At 41.2% G+C, this 20,192-nt stretch overlaps 1 protein-coding gene across 4 annotated transcripts in view; it reads right to left on the bottom strand.

Moving 5' to 3' along the window:
• Positions 1–20,192, bottom strand: part of cher (filamin-A) — a 754,003-nt gene that overhangs the window by 251,991 nt on the left and 481,820 nt on the right. For all 4 annotated transcript variants that reach the window (XM_067140703.2, XM_067140704.2, XM_067140705.2 and 1 more), the window contains one exon: positions 5,786–5,921. In XM_067140703.2, the coding sequence (XP_066996804.1) occupies positions 5,786–5,921 (136 nt within the window). The remainder of the gene's footprint in view (positions 1–5,785; positions 5,922–20,192) is intronic.

The following is a 20,192-nucleotide window of genomic DNA, read 5'->3' as shown; positions in this document are numbered from 1 at the left end:
TAAGGTTCTTCGAGTATAATTGGTTTCTTACAACAAAATAATACGTTACAAAACAAAATCAGTTGCTCTACACATCAAAAAAGTATTGGCACACCTATACACGAATGAAATTAAAGTCTCTGTAATTCACGTAACTCAAGTCTAGTAGCCCGTGTGCATACCGTTGGCATTGATGACAGCTTGTAGAAATCTTGGCATGAAGGAAACCAAACTGCGAGTAATCTCTCGTGAGATCTTCGACCATTCCTCCAACAACACCGTTGAAACTCCCGCTTCCCTGTAGAACAACATTTTCAAACTTTTGTCTCCAAGTGAACCCAAAGATGCTCTATTGGGTTAAGATCAGGGCTCTGTGTGGAGTGAAAACTCTTCTTGGTATATTATGTATTACTCGCGAAACTTTTAGTGATAACTAGACTCCCTAGTGCTGAATCAGTAGACCTCGGCAATTGTCGAGATTCGTATCGCCAACCTTTGAACACAAACTATGAATCGATTATGCATCGCCGTGGTACATGCAAGCACAGAAATGGTGTCCCGACGTAAACAATCAACACTGCCCCACTCCAGTACTGGAAAGGAGGAGAGTGAGTGAAGGGGTAGTGTTGAAGGCCACTTCAGTACCGAAAAGAAGGGGAAGGGAGTGAACGGGTAGTGCTGAAGGCACAGTGTGTGTATTGCTGTACATCCTCCACAGTGCCCATTTCAACCACAACAGCCTTGTAGCGGGCCGTCTCCCTGTAGCAATGCGTTAAGCGAGGAGGTGGGGAGATACAATGCTTTGTTTACATCGGGACACCATTTCTGTGCTCGGGTGTACATCTGCCGTACACTTTACCACGGCCGACTTGATGCATCGCTCTAGCTAGCTCCTTATCGGCCTTGACAATCGGGTGCACGTACTGTAATCGGAGTAGTTTCATAGTTCGATGCGTGGCGCTGGCGACCTAAGTTTTGCGGTAGAAATGCATACTCCTCCATGGACTTAGATTCCCAATTTATCGTAATTTACAGGTATGGAGAATGTTACATAGGTCAATACTGTTAAAATGATTAGTCCTAAAGACTACTTTCATTGATATTCGTCAAAATAACGTGAAATAAAACTGCGGAAAATGGAGTAGTCCAACCTGACGTTCTGACATTGACTTTGATCGCCGATTTATCTTAATTTAGAGGAATGAAGGAGTATGTTACACTGACTAATACTGTTAAAATGTTTAATCCTAAAGGCTACCTCGTTGATATTTGCCAAAATAACGTTTGAAATGAAATTGCGGAGATATGGAATAGTTCATCTGACGTTCCTTAACTGTGACGAATAATAGTATTTACTTTTATTATCCATAGCATTTAGATACATAGCAGAATTTACTACAATACCTTTGCCTTCTGATGTTAATCTTGAGATTAAAAGTCATTGTTCAATTAGAGTTTTAAAATTATTCAAGTGCTGATGTCAGGAAAGGGGCGTGGTCAAAACATAAAAGAATTTCCTATAAAAATTCAGTTAATTGCACAGGTAACACTTAACTTCGCCTTACTGGCATAACAGTAATGGTTCCTACTTGTCGGTGCTTAAGTGTCAAAGTTCAGATTATCTTGGAAAAACTGTGTCGTGTTGCTGTCATGTGGCAAATATGACTCCACCTAAAGGATTATTCAATGAAAGAAAATGTAGGGGTAATAAATACCCGAAAACAGAAACAAAAACTAAAATGAAAATGCTAATTCAAGGGTGGTTGTAGGGAGCTATAATACGAACTTAGGTGTTTCAGACATCCTTGTGCTTGTAATGTCATTTCTGCTTCAGCCATATCTTGTTCTACAGTGAAACTGACATTTGAAAATTAATTTTGAAAGTAAATCTCAACAATATCAGAATTCCTCAGATTATTTTTTCATAGATTTCAACGTAGTGTTCTCAGCTTTGTGTCAGCTTGTTAGTTGTAGTGGGAGGCAATAAGTGATTTCTGAAAAATGCAAAAACTTTGAAGTGATTTCCTGAAATGAAGGCTACAGACAACAGAAGAAACAGAATTAGTGTTAGGGACAAAGTTATCGCGAGAAATTGCTTTCAGCCACTCCTTAGTTTTGTCCTGGTCTACAAGGAATTCGTGAAATCGTAGTGTCCATTTGCTCTTTTTCCTGTTTGAAGTACAAAAAGACACAGCAGTACATGTTCAAATATTTCCAAACACAGTTAAAGGAAAACAAATCACTAAACTATACAATAAAGGGAAAAACAGAATTAGCGCATAAATTAGAATTCTTATTTGGGAAGAGTTACGGCGAGAAATCACTTTGAACCATTCATTACATTTTTTCTTGTTTGCAGAAAATTTATGTTCGAACTACAATAGGATCACAACAATATGAGATATTCCAAGACTTATGAACACAATTTTAAAAAATCAAATCACCACACTATATAATAAAAAACTAACTAATTTGCGCATAACTATCAACTCTCAATAACAAACCAACAAAAACCTCATTGCGAACACATTACAAACACTTACAACAGCAAAACAATGTAAATGAAACTGGAAATGCGGTAATTTGCGCCTTTGCGCTATACAGCTTCCTGTCAGTGACTTAGGAGGCCAGCGCTTCAGCGGCATGATGGTGAAACTTTCCAATTACAGCTTTATGCTGGGCTTCACAAGCGATTGTCAAGGCCGGTATAAGGAGCGGAGCGAAGGATCCAGTCGGCCGTGACTTTACGTACTAGTACTGTTGTTGCGATTGTGGAAGGGGTATTTCTGAGATTTCATGCTAGGAACAAGATTCGCACCGAGAAATGTTATATAATGTGTGTGTGTGTGTGTGTTTGTGTGTGTGTGTGTGTGTGTGTGTGTGTGTGACAGTTGTTGGCTTAAAGGTTTAGAAAATTCATATCGATCGATTATACAATCGATATTTCAGATTTCAATTGGCAGTATTACCGGAACCGGGCGAGCTCCCTCCTTACCCGCCACTCGGTACAAAGAAGTATCACTAAAAATTCGCGTTCGCAGAGCCGTATATTTCGGATCGTTGTCTTGTTGAAAGTAAAAGATGCCATCAAGACCCAGTTTCTGTGCACTGCTACATAAGTGGCCTCGCAACACATCGGTATATTTACGATGATCCACAACACCTTCAATAATTGCCAAGTTACTAACACCAGAAGCTCCCATGCATCCCCAAACCACTACGCTTCCTCCCCCATGATTTACTGTAGGCAGGACAAGTTGTGATTGGAGCTATGTATTTGGTTTGCACCACACTTTTACATTTCCATCAGATCCAAACAAGTTAAACTTGGATTCGTCAGAAAATATCACAGAATTCCAAAATTCAATCGATTTATTGACATAACCTTCAGCGAACTGCAAGCGTTTTCTTCGGTTAACTTCCAAAATAAATAGTTTCTTTCTGGGAGATCTCCCATGAATATCAGTTGCGTTCAAAACATTCCTAATAGTTTGAGCACTGACCTGTTTGTTGGACGTTGACTGGCATTTTTAAAGGGCTCTTTTAGTGCAAGACGAACTATGCTTCGACGCTCCCTACTCTTGGACGTCTGCGTTTATTGTCTGTTGTACCAGTCTCTTGAAACGTCTTGATGATTGTCCGCACTGGTGTATAACAGAACGTTCTTTACCAATTTCACGGTAACTTTTACCCTGCGAATGCAAGAAAACCACCTTGTTGCGGAACGACATGGAATGGTCCTTCCCCTTCGGATTCTTCGTGACAAGTGAATGATCCATACACTGATCGTCAGGCAAGCGACTGAACTGTTTGTCAACTTCGACTGTACAAATCTGGTACCCGCGGCGCTGTCTGTAAAGCTCAATAACAAACGTCATACAGTGTACCAATATCTTTTTGAGCAGGAGAAAACCCTAATTTAATAGATTACATGTGTCTATGTTGTGTTGGGAAAATAGTTTGATACTCAAATTATTTCCTTTATTGAGTAAGGGTTAATGGTATACAAATAATGGTTCTAGTATTTATAAAATTGTATTATATGCGAAAAGGTGTCTGTGCCAACACTTTTTGGTGCCAGTGTACAGTATCTTGAGCGAGAGCAAAAATACAGGTTGCATTTGGAAAAGGTTCCAATATTTACAGAGAAGTAGCACGCAACAAACGAAGGAGAAAAAGGTCCTATAAACATTGATCGCAAACCCAATATCATCGGGGTTATTGTCTGCTACCGCTATCATCATCAATGATTACCACGTATTCGATATACTCCTCATAATATGTGCTCGGTGCGACCGCCATCCACTGCAATGCAACCTTCCATCCAATGTCGCATGGAATCACGCATTCGTTGCCGGATTGCATCACAGGCATTGAACACGCGTTCTCGTAGTGTATCGATTTTACTAATGGCAACCACATACACCATGGCCTTCACATGTACCCCAAAGTCAAAATCTGAAAGGTAAAGGTCAGGCGAACGATGAAAATGGGCCGGTGTCCCATTATGCATATACCACATTTGCAGTCGTTCCTTTGGTAGCACATTCTCCAGCAACTCAGGAACCTTTTTCCGTCTTTTGTTGCATACGATCCTCCATAAATTATTGGAACATCGTGATCAATGATAGTAGTGGTAGCGGGCCATAACTCGAAAATATCAGGCTTGCGATCAATGTTTTAGGACCATTTCTCCTTAGTTTGTTGCTTGCTACATCCTCTGTAAATACTGGAACCTTGCCCGGCTCCGCGGCTAAACTGCTGCGGTCATTGTCTTGCTGAAAGATGTAGCTATACCCCAACCCCATTTTTATTGCACTCTGACACTGCTCTTTAAAATGTTTAAATAACCCCCTTCTGTCCATGGTGCCATTGTTGGTTTTGATATTTTCCACTCCACAAGGCGACATGCACCCCCAAATCATAATTGATCTACCTCCATGTTTCATGGTGGGTAGCGTATTTGCAGGTTTATTAGCGGAAAACCATTTTCAGGGCTGCCGACAGTGGGGTTCGAACCTACTATCTCCCGAATACTGGATACTGGCCGCACTTAAGCGACTGCAGCTATCGAGCTCGGTACAGAGGGTCAATTTAACTCACGTGTTGAACATTCGAGAAAGGTTCATCCACAGGTTCAGTGATACGAGGTTGGGACGAATGGGACTAAAGTCTAGTTACCTGCCCTATCCTAGATCTTCCATGCAGATAGGGCCAGCAAGCTACTTGTGACAAAATTACTGAATGCTGCTATTGAGTAGATCACCACATAAAAGGTCAGATCGAAGGAACTTTTATCTTCGAGAAAGGAGGATATACTGCAGTAAAATAACTATCAAGTACGGAATAACCGAGGAGACTTTCACATTCTGTTTAAGGATACGTTCCATACTACAGCAGTTCTCAGTCACCGATAGCACTGACTGGAACAATGTAAGCCTTCCACAATATTCAGAATATGCTTTTGACATGTATTTGTTTGGAGAATCTGAGTGAGTAGTCATTGTGCTTTTGTCTCATCACAGATCCACAAATAACCTAAATAAGGACGATATCAACTATTCCACGTTACCGACAGAAAGTAGGCGTTCTTGAAATAAGTATATAGAATGACGACGTAGATTATAACTAAATATTTAAAAAAGCTTCTACGTTAGACGGAAACAACAGGGACTGAAACCTAATCAATTGTATTAGGGATCAGTTAATCTGGTTCTCGAGAGTTCTCCAAACTCCTCTTGTGTAAATTCTCTGTTCCTCACCCCCCCCCCCAAAAAAAAACAGAATCGAGAAAATCTGCACTTACCGTGAAGGTGTAGAAGCCCTCAGGTACAGGTTGACCACCAAATTTGACACTCAGTGTATAGTCTCCAGCATCTTTCACCATATAATATATACTGAAGGTACCGTCACCATTGTCTTCGATATCAATGTCGAGGTCACTGAAACAGAAAAGCATTCAGTATCACAGTAAATTACAAAATATATTCGCAACACACATCTCTTCCCACCATTGCTTCCTTTCTGTAAGGAAACCACAGACCCCACACATTCGTTAATGATCTGTAATCGGCCACTAAAACTTCCCTACATTTAAAAATAGGTGCTTGATTTTAGAATGTGTTTTAGGACCAGCTATTCAAAGAGTAGTTCCATAAAGAACAGTCATCGTCTAAGAGCTGGCAGGCGATCATAACCTGGAAGCAAACAGCACATGTTTCCTGGTTGGCGATATACTAAGTTATTATCGGTTTGGATTTCACACGTACCTCGCGTTATTCACGAATTCACTTTAGTCAGGTACTGAGATATTAAAACACTGAAGGATTGTCTCAGAGATTACTTTAATGGATGAAAGATGATTGCGAAGGAATGTATTAGGTTTTTCAGGAAGTTCTGGGCCCACAGTTTGAAAACACAGGCTATGGGATAACTTCCATGCCAAGATAAATTTTAAAATGCATGCTTTACTATGAGCGATTCCCACAACATACACTCGGATAGGTTCTGCATACATCTGGATAAAGTGCACCATCACATACAACGCTAAAGGCCACGCTAAAGAACACGAAGAGAGCTGCTGTACATCACGACAATGCGAGGTCTCGCATATTTTCGGTTACCCATAGAAAGCTAGTACATGACAATAGCTGCGACATCTCGCCATATTTATTGAATATTGCACAATCAGACTTCCACTTATTTTGGTCTCTGGAGAATTCCTTGAATGGAAAGCAGTTTGCTAATTTCAAGGCTATCAAAACATGTAATTGTCTTTGATGTGTCGTTTAAGAGAAGTACGTGACGTTATAATACCATGAGGTCTTGCAATATCATCAACAAGAAGGACTAGTCCGAACATCAAGTCTGCACGGCCCAACAATGGCGTCTGGAATCTCTTTAACGTATCTGAGACTAGTCAGACGAGAGGAGTCTACCGTCCTAATATTCCTGCCCCGAATATGACACTTCCGACGTCCTAAACGCGACTACGTTGCTGGTTTCATCCGGATGTACTCAATAATAATGTTATTACGTCCCATTAAATACCTTCACGGTTTTCGGTGACGCCGAGGTGCCAGAATGTTGTCCCTTAGGCCGACATACTGACGAGGGGAGGCCACGACGTTCGTATCACGGATTATCTTCAAACTTTGTACACTTTCAGTAGTCAATTACGACAACAAAGGCGTACTACTTAGGTGCTCTCGAGAAAACCGCAAGATAAGTTTTTGCGTTAAATATATACCAGTGCATTGCGATCAGTAGCATGAGATGGCAGCAGTCGAGTGGTTAGCGTTCAAGTTCCGTAATCGCTGGATCGAGTCCCGCTCATCGTTTTTTTTTTCAACAATGGTCATATTCTTTCTTGTGCAAAGCAGTTCCGGGTACCTTGCCCGATTTCTCTGTCAGGTATGAGGAATTCCGCAAATCACGTGAGGCATACATTTTCAGGAAAACTTTATGCATTTTGTCCTTTATTGGTCGATAATTATAAATATATTTTTTGTAATGATAAAAATTAGTAAACAGCAACATAACATTGGATATTCAATACAAGTTCATGCAAATACACGTAGTTTTTATTATATTACCTTTGAGTTGTAATATATATGAAAGAATATGACCAATGTTGAACAAACACTAAACGAGCCTCGATCCAGCGATTACAGAGCTTGAACACTAACCCCTCGACCGCCGCCATGTCGTGTTCATGATCGCAACGCACCGGTACATATTCGACGCGAAAACTTCTCTTGCGATTTTCTCGAGAACGCCTCAGTAGTACGCCTTTGTTGTCTAATGGGCTACTAAAATTGTACAAAGTTTGAAGATAATTCGTGATCCGAACGTCGTGGCTTCCCCTTGTGAAATACAATCAGAATGAGCCAGGATTGAACCCGCCAGCTTCAGCGCTCTACAGTCTGAGGAACTCAGCCCCGACTGATGTCCTCCATCCTTTCGTACTTGCCTTCATTCTTGCATCGTTCAGTAGTGATTAGCATGGTTCTTCTCACGTAACGCAACGCAAAGCGTCTAACAGACCTTCTAAAGCGGAAATCACCGCGTGCAGTCTTAAGCGAAGAACCTCCGAAGATCTACGCGATGCGGCAGAAGAGGTTAGTCGCCTGCGAGCCACAATTATTACAAGTAACCGATCTTGGCACAGCGTGGCAAAAGGATGATGACCGTTGCCAGGCCTATCGTTCATACTGCCCATGTCTCAGTCCTTGTTTCACAACGTAGACACACCCTACAATGACATTTCATTACTCAGCCTGCTTAAAGTAAGGCAACTATCCAGGTTCTATCGAACACCACTATTCGTTTGCAAAGCATGTATATGAACAGATTTTACACGACTAACGCGCCTTCAACTTGCGTGCCATGGAAGGGGAGATACGGATTCAAGAGTCAACGTTGTCTGCTATGTGAAGTTTGATACTACCTACTGGCTTTATGTCCTCCGACTCAGGTCTTATGGTGACGATGGGGAAGGATATAACAAAGGACCGGGAACGATGTGACCATGGCCTTAATTAAGATACAGAATATTGTGCAAAATTGGAAAACTACTGAAAATCTTCAGGACTGCCCACAGTGGGATTCGAACCCACAATCTTCCGAATGCAGCTCAAGGTTACGTGACACAAACCGTGCAGTCAACTTACTCGATGAGAGCACAGTTTTTGTTTTTTAAAACTTGCTTTACGTCGCACCTACACAGATAGGTCTTATGGCGAAGATGGGATAGGAAAGGGCTAGGAGTTCGAAGAAAGCGACCCTGGCCATAATTTGCATTCGGGAGACAGCGAGTTCGAATCTCACCGTCGGCAGCCCTGAAGATGGTTTTTCGTGGTTTCCCATTTTTACACGAGGCAAATACTGGGGCTGTACCATAATTAAGGCCACGGCCGCTGCCTTCCCAATCCTTCCCTTTCCCATTCTTGCGTCGCCGAAAACCTTCGATGTATTAGTGCGACGTTAAACCATTAGCAAAAAGAAAAATAGCAAAAACCTAATTTTCCTCACGAAGCTGTTACGAAACTACCAAGTCTCAAAGAGAACAAATGCACCGTGGTACGTGTTTACCGCGAGAACATCTCCCCTCTTCCTTCAGAAACGGAAAAATCGAAGAAGTTACTATTTTAAATATGGTCCACAAATAACGTGCCGAGTGGAACGACAGCAGTCATGGTACATTAAAATAAGAGCCATCAAAGCTCATGGCTGGAGCCAGAACGAGCCATTCATACCACAAACGTTTCAAAACACAACGTATACAACCGAAATAAAACTCACATTCATGAGCAGATTACTCCATAAACAAAACAGCATTTATTACAAACTACTCGATGGACCGAAGTCTGTCACTACGTACACAGTGGGCTCATTTCTCCATACATACATACATACATACATACATACATACATACAGTCATGTAAATAAGTATCCATACACTGCAGTGTAGAAAAGTAAACTTCATTTTTCATTCACAACTATAGCTCTACAGGTAAAAAACAGCATTTAATAAAAATAATACAGAAACTCACTGCCAAGTGGTCTTTGCACAGTGAAATAAGTAGTTCATACACTGACTGAACATAGAACGTATAACAAAACCACAATTGGATTAATACTTCGTATGCATACCACTCCTATATATCATCTCTCTCAACATCATTGGCATGGAATGGACCAATCTTCTGGTAGTCTCTGTCGTAATACTTTGCTATTCCCGTAACAGTCATTCTTCCAAAGCTGTCTTAGGAATTTCGTGTTTTCTCACTTTTCCTTCAAGTTCACTCCACAGGTGCTCGACTCGAATCTCGGCTGGAGTTTTGGAGATGTGTGGCGAACTTATTTTTCTTAATAGTAACACGGACAAACCTGTGTACTTCAATTTGAATATTCTCAAAGAGAATTTATGATAGAGCGTTGATGCATTGGATCTTGCAAGAAATTACTACTTTCAATAAGACAATGAGAGAGCCTCCGTGACTCAGGTGGCAGCGCACCGGCCTCTCACCGCTGGGTTCCGTGGTTCAAATCCCGGTCACTCCATGTGAGATTTGTGCTGAACAAAGCGGAGGCGGTTTTCCCTGTCATCTTTCATTCCAGCAACACTCTCCAATATTATTTTAGTTCATCTTTCATTCATTAGTCATTGCCCCAGAGGCTTCGGCAGCCGGCACAATTCCTATCTACGCCGCTAGATGGGGGATTCATTCATTCCATTCCTGACCCAGTCGAATGACTGGGAACAGGCTGTGGATTTTCAATAAGACAATGACCCAAAACGTACAGCGGGCATTACACGTCAGTGGTTGCTGTACCACATGTGGAGATAATACAGACATTGACAATTTAGGAGATTGATTTATCATTATTAGCAGAATTCTAGTCTCTCTTGTCGTAAACTTCTGTGGATGACCTGTTCTTTCACCGTTGATTTTCTGTTTTTCTGTTCTTATATCACTTAATGATGGATTGTACAGTCGCTCGACTTCTTCCGATTATACTTGCAATTTCAGAATATGATTTGTGTTGAAGGTATAAAGAGACGGTCGTTTCCTTCCTGTTGTTGCACAGAACGCTCGTGTCGCGGTACACCACACTCTACACAAATGTTCCTTGCACTACGGATTTGGATCACCTGTCGTTTTGGTTACAACTAGACTGGTGTATGAAAACGTTGTTCCCGGTTGAATGCCGTACGAATTACAACATCGTTTATTTTCATGGAACATTTTCGTGGCATATGAAAAGATGTAAATGACTTACAAGGAGAGGTCACATTCTGGCTTCTAGAAAAGTATTCAGATTTTGAGGATTTGCCCTTCATTAAAAAAATATCCTTGCCCTGTTCGAGAGCTTTTGCGAATGGGCTTAATTTTGTTCAAAATTTATCGTTTAAAATTTATCCTAAACATCTGTAGTCTAATTCCCTCAGATATTTCCGACTGTCTCCGTGGTGTAATCGCTTACGCATTGGCAGTATGAATTGAAGTTTCCGAAATCGAATCCGGCCTTTACTTTTTATTTCTTTTTTTATCATTTCATTAATAATAATAATAATAATAATAATAATAATAATAATAATAATAATAATAATAATAATAATAATAATATGCCTTTGCTGGCGGGACCTAGTGTTTACACTGCACTATGTCTTCTGGTATGGGCTAGAGCAATTTTGTTACTTTCATTGATCTGTCTCTATCTTATCCTTGGCTTTGACGATATGAAAGTGACTGAGGTATGAGCGATGCTAGTAATGCCATTCCTTACGCAGCCAGTCCCTGCTATGAATGGTGTGAAACTGTTGCTCATAGGGTCGGTTGGTGCATGCATTTCAGTGTGCTTAGCAGACTGATATGTAATAGCAACTTCTGGCTCGGTGAGGAACAACGGGAAACTACCTCACTCCTCATTTCCCTAGTACGCCTCTTCAGTGATGCCTAGGCCATCTATGACACCTCATGGTGGAACTGTTGAGGATCCAACCAGCCTTCGGGCTGATGACTAAACATACATTAATAATAATAATAATAATAATAATAATAATAATAATAATAATAATAATAATCGTATGGCCTCAGCTACCGTGTGCAGACATTTCGATTTGACGCCATCTGGCTGTCTGCTTGTCAATTTCGACGTTCCGTTTTACTCTAGGTCCGCTAGATGGCAGACAGAGTAAGCCGGATTTCTCTTGGGCGTCTATGGCTGAGATTTAATTAATTTTGTCGGGTAAATACAAAATGTATCACCAGAGATCTTTTACATGCCGACATCGTACGACATGGAGTGTAGAATGGACTTTTTTCCGCCCTTCAAAAATCCGACTACTTCTGCCGGGTTTGAACCCGCTATTTTGGGATTCGGAGGCCGACACTCTACCACGGATCCACAGAGGCAGCTATCATTTCATTTTTTACATTTCATGTTTTGGTCCTATACTCGGTTTTTAGACTACATCAAATACTTTATTATTCGTTGTTGTTTTTATGTTTACAATACTAATACATTTTTACAATTTGTTTACGTCGCACCGACACAGATAGGTCTTATGGAAGGAATCGGCCGTGGCCTCAATTAAGGTACAGCATGGTGTGCTACTCCACAATACTCAGTTTCAAACTAGCTACAAGGCCTCGTTTTTTTTTACACTAAACAGAGTAATCATCGTCGTCATAATCTCCCCCCATGACCGAGTCCAAGTCCATTCTCACCCCAGGTAACCTATCCTCCTAGATTTAGATGACATGACCCCACCACCGAAGCCTGTTTATACGCGAAGCTTTATTCAATAAGTTCTCTTAGCTCTTTCGCAATTTTGTGTGTCCTCCTACTATAGTTCCCACCTCTTTTATCAGCAATCATTCTTCATTCATCACCTTCATGTTTGTTACTTCCAGCTTTTGAGCCCACTAAGCTGTCACATTCGTATAACAAAGTCGGTCTGAAAACAGACCGATATGAATACGAATGAAATTGAAAATCCACAGCCTGTTTCCAGTCATTCGACCAGGTGGATGAAGCTCCTATCTAGCGGCGAGGATAGGAAATGCGCCGGCTGCCGAAACCTATCGCACTCCTCTGGGCCAATGATTAATGAAATGAAATTATATTGGAGAGTGTTGCTGGAATGAAAAATAACAGGCAAAATCGGAGTACTCGGAGGAAAACCTGTCCTGCTTCCGCTTTGTCCAGCACAAATCTCTCATGGAGTGACCGGAGTTTGAACCACGTTATCCAGCGGTGAGAGGCCGGCGCGCTGCCGTCTGCGCCACGGAAGCTTCTAATCTGAATGAACACATCCGAATTTACCAAATGTCAATTGGGAAGGTAATGCGAACGACAGGAAGCAGGACCAACAAATAGTAACTAAGTTATTATGGCAAGGACAGCTGATACAGAAAGTGATGGAACCAACTAAAGGCAAGCTCTATAGAGAAACCGAAGTAACAGATGGTATTAGTTATCACAAAGCTGTTTTTGTCGTAGTTAAAAAGTAAATGTGATAGAAAAGAAGGGTTAAAAATAGGCCTATTACGCAGAACCATATGGCTGATAAAGCAGGCATGAAGGAGTTTTTAAAACGTAAATATGATCGGTGGAAAACGGTAAATAAAAATGTAAACAGACTCTGGGATGGGTTTAAAGCAATTGTTGAGGAATGTGAAAACAGGTTTATACATTTAAAGGTGGTAAGGAATGGTAAAGACCCACCTTATTATAACAGAGAAGTAAAGAGACTAATTGTAAGAAGGAGGTGCAGATAGGAAAGAAATAGAGTTGGAAATGGCTGTGGAAGTAAGGAGAAATTGAAGGAACATGCTAGGAAATTGAATCTAGCAAAGAAGTCAGCTAAGGATAACATGATGGCAAGCCTAATTGGCAGTCATACAAATTTTAGTGAAAAATAGAAGGGTGCGTATAGGTACTTTAAGGCAGAAACAGGTTCCTACAAGGACATTCCAGGAATCATTAATGAACAAGGGGAGGGTGTACGTGAGGATCTTCAAAAGGCAGAGTATTCAGTCAGCAGTAATGCAAATATTGTTGGTTACAAGGATAATGTCCAGATAGAGGAGGTGAAAATTGTTAAAGAAGTATTAACATTTATATATGATAACAATGCCATTCACAATAACATACAAAATTTGAAAGCTAGAAAAACAGCTGGAATATAAGATTTCTGGGGATGTACTAAAGGCACATAGAACCACACGTGAAGTACTTATTTGATTATTGTTTGCATGAAGGAGCTACACCAAATGAATGGAGAGTTGCTGTAGTAGCACCTGTGTATAAAGGAAACTGTGATAGTCACAAAGCTGAAAATTACAGGCCAGGTATTGCATGTGACTTTGGGAAGGCATTCTTTTTTATTATATTATACATGTTTGCGAAATTAATAATTGGTTTGATAGAAGGCAGTTGGGGTTTAAAAAAGGTTATTCCACTGAAGGTCAAAATGTAGGATTCCAGCAACATATAGCAGATATCTTGGACCAGGAGGTCAAATAGACTGTATCGCGATTGACCTGTGTAAAGCATTTTATAGGGTGGATCGTGGGTGACTACTGGCAAAAATGAGTGCAACTGGACTAGCCAAAAGAGTGACTGAATGGGTTGCTATTTTTCTATAAAATAGATTTCAGAGAATTAGAGTAGGCAAATCTTTATTTGACCCGGTAATAATTAAGAGGGGAATTCATCAAAGCAGTTATTGGTCCTTTATGTTTTCTTATATATATAAATGATATGAGTAAAGAAGTGGAATCGGAGACAAATAAGTTACAAGATTGTGAGCAACTGCAAAATGACCTCAATAATGTTGAGATGGACAGCAGGCAACGGTATGATGATAAATGGGGTTAAAAATCAGGTTGTGAGTTTCACAAATAGGAAAAGTCCTTTCAGTTTTAATTACTGTGTTAATGGGGTGAAGTTCGTTATGGGGATCACTGTAAGTACGTAAGTGTTAATATAAGGAAAGATGTTCATTGTGGTAATCACATAAATGGGATTGTAAATAAAGTGCATAGATCTTTGCACATGGTTATGAGGGTGTTTAGGGGTTGTAGTAAGGATGTAAAGGAGAGTGTATGTAAGTCTCTGGTTAAGACCACAACTAATGTATGGTTCCAGTGTATGGGACCCTCACCATGACTGCTTGATTCAAGAATTGGAAAAAATGCAAAGAAAAGCAGCTCGATTTGTTTTGGGTGATTTCCGACAAAAGAGTAGTGTTACAAAAATGTTGCAAAGTTTGGGCTGGAAAGACTTGGGAAAAAGAAAACTAGCTGCTCGACTATGTGGTATGTTCCGTGCTGTCAGCGGAGAAATGGCGTGGAATGACATTAGTAGACGAATAAGTTTGAGCGGTGTCTTTAAAAGTATGAAAGATCACAATATGAAGATGAAGTTGGAATTCAAGAGGACAAATTGGGGCAAATATTCATTTATAGGAAAGGGAGTTAGGGACTGGGATAACTGACCAAAGGAGATATTGAATACATTTCCAATTTCTTTGAAATCGTTTAAGAAAAGGCTAGGAAAACAACAGATTGAGAATCCGCCACCTGGGCGACTGCCCTAAATGCAGATCAGTATTGACTGATTGAATGACTGAAGATAATTTCGTCCGAAAGCAACTACGAGCTCACTGTATTCACTTAGTAGACTTCCATCCTGGGAGAATACAAATCCCAAGTACCGCTACATGAAATGGTCCACCTGTTCAGTTTTGATTATCTCACTTGAGATTATATTCTCTTACACATGTTCCCAACGGACATTTTTTTAAGTTTTGAAAATGTTAATTTTCATATCATACTCGCTGCACCTCTTTTCCAGCAACAAGACATTAGTTCGCAGGCTTTCAGCACAATCTGCCATTAAAGCTAAATCGCCCGCGGAAGCCAAACTGCATATACTTATCCACCTAGCTTAATCCCTTCCACAGCGCTTAGCAATCCGATCGCTTTTCTTAAGTTTAGCTGGAGGAGATGGTGTCAAAGGAGACCAAGGGCCCGCGCCACTACACATCTGAATCCCTAAGTAATAAGACTACTTCAGGACCAAGAGTGGTTTATTTATTAGACCAGTAAACATTTCAGCAGTCCATGGAGTACTCTGAAGGATTATGCCACCATATTTTGGATTATCCTGGTAGTGTAATACAAGACAAAATTGGGAAAACTTTCGTTATGACGCCAGAACTGACCAAGAGTAGTTAACTGCGTCACTAGAACACGCGAGATAGGCTTTGGTTTATCCATAAACCTATTTTTGCCATTTGTTTTACGTCGCAAAAGCACAGAGAGGTCTTACGCTGACCACAGCATAGGAAAGGGCTAGGACTAGGAATGAAGCGACCGTGAACTTGTGTGAAAATGGGAAATCACAGAATTCCGTGTTCGGGGCTGCCTACAGTCTGGTTCGAATCCACTATCTCCTGAATAAAAGCTGACAGCTACGTAATCAAAACCACGCAGCCAACTCACTCGGAAAACCACAAATCATGTCAGAAGAATAGCATTACAGGGTTGCTGAGGCTGAAAGAATTGATCACCCCTTGTCTAGAAAAAAATGAGATGGCTAGTTTTTACTGTTAGGTTAATTTTTGAAAACGACATAATTCTGCCTACAGAACAACAGAAAACGTGTCTCCCAATACAGCCTCCATGGCACACGTCTTCTAAATGAGAAGCCAGTAAATGAAGACAATGGAGGATGTGAAAAAGAAAAATGGTACCGAATGGATAAGGTATCAATTTTGTCGCACAGGGTACCAATTTGAGTGCCAAAAATTAGTGATGGGCAGTCTGAGACGGGGTCTCGAAAGCAAGCACCTACTTCTCGCGAGAGATCTCGAGAGCATTATCCACGCATTGTGCGGCGAGCAGCGTGTCGTAGACCCACAAGTAGCCGGCTCTAAATGTTGTTTGTGCCTACAGTAGCATGCGAGTAGCCAACATGGACCCTCTACATTTCGTAAAAACGTGGTAACAAGCTACTAGGCCGTTCATCTACTGAGGTCTATTCTTGACGCAGTATAACAATTACAAAGGGTACGCTTTCTGGCATTGTATGCAGCGGTAAGTACAGGAATAAGTAAGCTAAGTACAGAAACTGACGGCTACTGTAGGTGTACATCGTTATCACTCATAATTGAAATGGCGTATGGCTTTAAGTGCCGGGAATGTCCGAGGACAATTTCGGCTCGCCAGATGCAGGTCTTTTCAGTTGACGCCCGTGGGCGGCCTACGCGTTGTGATGAGGATGAAATGATGATGATGATGACGACACATACACCCACCTCCGTGCCAGCGAAATTAACCAATTATGGTTAAAATTCCGACCCTGCCGGGAATCGAACCCGGGACCCTTGTGACCAGAGGCCAGCACTCTAACCATTTAGCCATGGAGCCGGACACTCATAATTCATGAGACCCTACATTCAATTTCCACTTGACCAGAGCTTGTGTTTACCGACATTATGGTTACGAATGAAATAATTCCTTACAATTTTATGGAGTAGTCGCGTCATAACTAAGTACGTTTAATTGTGGCTTTTTTCAAGTTGCTTTACGTCGCACTAACAGATAGGTCTTATGGCTACGATAGGATAGGAAAGGCCTAGGAGTTGGAGGGAAGCGGCCGTGCCGTCCCCAGCATTTGTCTGGTGTGAAAATGGGAAACCCGGAAAACCATCTTCAGGGCTGTCGACAATGGGGTTCGAACCCCACTATCTCCCGGATGCAAGTTCACAGCTGCGCACCCCTAACGCACGGCCAACTCGCCCGGTCGTTTAATTGTGCTAATTGTACGCGGCAAATTTAAGACGATGTCCGAAACGCAACGTAAGTCGTGGACGTGGGTTGTTTTGAAGAGATGGCACATCGAACAGTCCGTCGTGTTGTTTGTTCAAAAGGAGTAAAATACGTCAGCAGAAATACTTCTGGGATGATCCGGCACTTAAAAAAACGCAAAATCACTGAAGGGGAATCGTCACAGGGAATAATTCCGGCCCGGTGTGCATCAAAAGAAGCTACCCTATCGACAAGTGTGAGGTATCCAATTAGGTATACACCCTGCCTACAGTTATCAACAAATTATAGAGGGTTATATGTCTAATACGTCCACCTTAAACAACTCGTGAACCGTTTGAGATACTAACATTCTGTTTTCACCTTCGTTCAAAGTTGAACATTCAGTACTTTTTCAGGCCTTTGACAAAATGTATCGGCACACACGTTTCCACATGACAATGTTATGTCATACAATAACAGCTGATGATAAACTATCAAAATGATGTACGTAGTTTCCGGGACGTAGCACAGATGACGAGTCTCGAGCGAGAGCATTGCCTAATCACTGTCAAAAAGTACTTAAAGTGTATTTCAGTGTGATGAGTGTGAGGAATAGGACGATACTGACTGACTTAGACAGTGTCGAAAATTGAACTCTAAGTATGCCCTTATTTCAATTTTAATCATAGACCAATACAACTGTATATTTTAATCATTTGTTATGCATAATGGAATATTGTAACATTACGTATCTTTACAATATTATTCTCGTATTATATCCGTATTAATACATAAAATAAATTGAATTGTCGTATTGTTATGTGCCAGCCCCGTGGTAGACACTTTCGGTACTTCCAGGAAGGGGCCAGTGACTCTCACGACCTGGAATCCCCCAGCCGGCCTGTAGGGTGGGGCCGACCTTTCCGTCTATTGTTCACGCCGGCCGGCTTATATGTGAGTTTCTTGGAGATTCAACGGAAATGTTCTGCCTCTAGTGACCTCGTGAAAATTCTGGATGAAATCATTCGAGCTATAAAAAAGGAGGCTAGCCACGAACAGTCAGTCAGTGTTGAACTCTGAGTCGATGACAGTTGGGCTCAGAGGTGGAGTCGGTGTGAAACTCTGTGTGTTGGGGGGTTCGGTGGCTGGGCAGAGGGCGACAGAGATGTTGGCTGTCACTAGTGTCCCACCGAGGTCTAAACCAGGAGCCGTTGTTGTGGTGTCGGAGAGACCAGTGAGTAGGTGGAGACGAAAGAACGGAAGACTGCACTGTGTGCGGGTATTTTGTGAACTAAGACTCTGCGAGGGAAGCCGCTATCGCGAATATGAAGTTAAAAGGACCTGTGTTAATGTTCGGTGTTGTGAGTATCGTCCTGCTGTTGAATACTGTTGAGCTGTTTAGTGTTCACTGCATGTGACTCTGCGAATTACTGGACTATACGTGGAGTCGAACCAACGAACAGTCATCGTGTGTTGTGTAGCCAGTGGCACTGTATTAAAATCCAGCGGGCTACACACAATGGCTGTAGGAGGTGACTGGACTTGGGGAAGTGAAAGTAAGGATTAGCCGTCCCCAGGTAACGACGGGCCGGACCAATGGCCCGTAAGGAAGAGGGATTTGTGAAATGACTTGTAATTAGTAAGTGTGGCCATTCACAACTGGTTCAATTGTGTGTGTTTAAACGTGTGTGTGTGTGTGTGTATTAGGTCATACTGAAATAAATTAACCCTGACAGTAACACCATACGTTTTTCTGACGTGTTGTGCGAATGAATGCCATCTATTCCTCGTAAGGAGGGGAGAGTTTTACCCTCCACCACCTCTATTCCTTGTTCATTCCATCTGGTAACTTTAATGTAACTTTAAATAATAGGCTTTGAGTGACACGTCTTCGAAACGTGCGGTGTAACTAAAGCGATATTTATAGACGTGTTACAGTCAGGGTTAAAGTAATGAAACAGATGAAGTTTTATTCGTACAAATAGCCTATGTACAGTTGCTCATGGTATCATTTATATTCCTCGCATTTCATATTTTAACAAAATTAATTTTAATTATTATCATAATATAAATCACCTCCCACATACTATAGAGACAAACACTGCTGATACCCACAACAAACGTTTTATATATATTGTATATACACATTTCTGAGGAAAGTGTACCTGCTGGGAACTAATACAATGCCCTCATTCTTTCCATTTTTGATTGAATGTAGCCTACATCAGTGAACAGATTATAACATTACTTACAATATATCACGGAGTAACTTGAATATTACAGAGTTTCCTAACTTCCAAAACAATTTTTATTTGTTCAACACACCAGAACCTAAAATTAGTTTTAACCAAATATTTTCGCTGTGTACTACCCCCTGACGTTCCCCTGCCATATGAAACATATTTCCGATTTCAAAATTTAAACTTACGGCAACAACAGAAAATACCTACTATTACGGAATTGCCCGAATTGGTACTATACCATATGCCTTTTCAAAAAAAAAAAATGTACGCTTGACTGTATATTCCTCTCATGACATTTTTCAATTACTTGATGCATATTGAAAATCTGATCTTGACAGCACCTCTGTGGTCTGAAAAGTCTTTGGTTTTCATCAGTTTTACTCTCCAACAACGATCGCAACCTCTCTTCCAAAATGCCTGTGAACAACTTGTCTGGTATACTGATCAATGGAACACGTCGATAGATGTTGCAGTCCTTTCAATCCCCTGCTTATAGATAGGCCCAATAACTGCTTTCTTCCTATGAGAAGGTACCTTTACCGAGCTCGATAGCTGAAGTCGCTTAAGTGCTGCCAGTATCCAGTATTCGGGAGATAGTAGGTTCGAACCCCACTGTCGGCAGCCCTGAAAATGGTTTTCCGT

This window comes from Anabrus simplex, chromosome 2, assembly GCF_040414725.1.
Source record: "Anabrus simplex isolate iqAnaSimp1 chromosome 2, ASM4041472v1, whole genome shotgun sequence".
NCBI lineage: Eukaryota > Metazoa > Arthropoda > Insecta > Orthoptera > Tettigoniidae > Anabrus > Anabrus simplex.
This window is presented reverse-complemented; position numbering and strand designations above follow the sequence as displayed.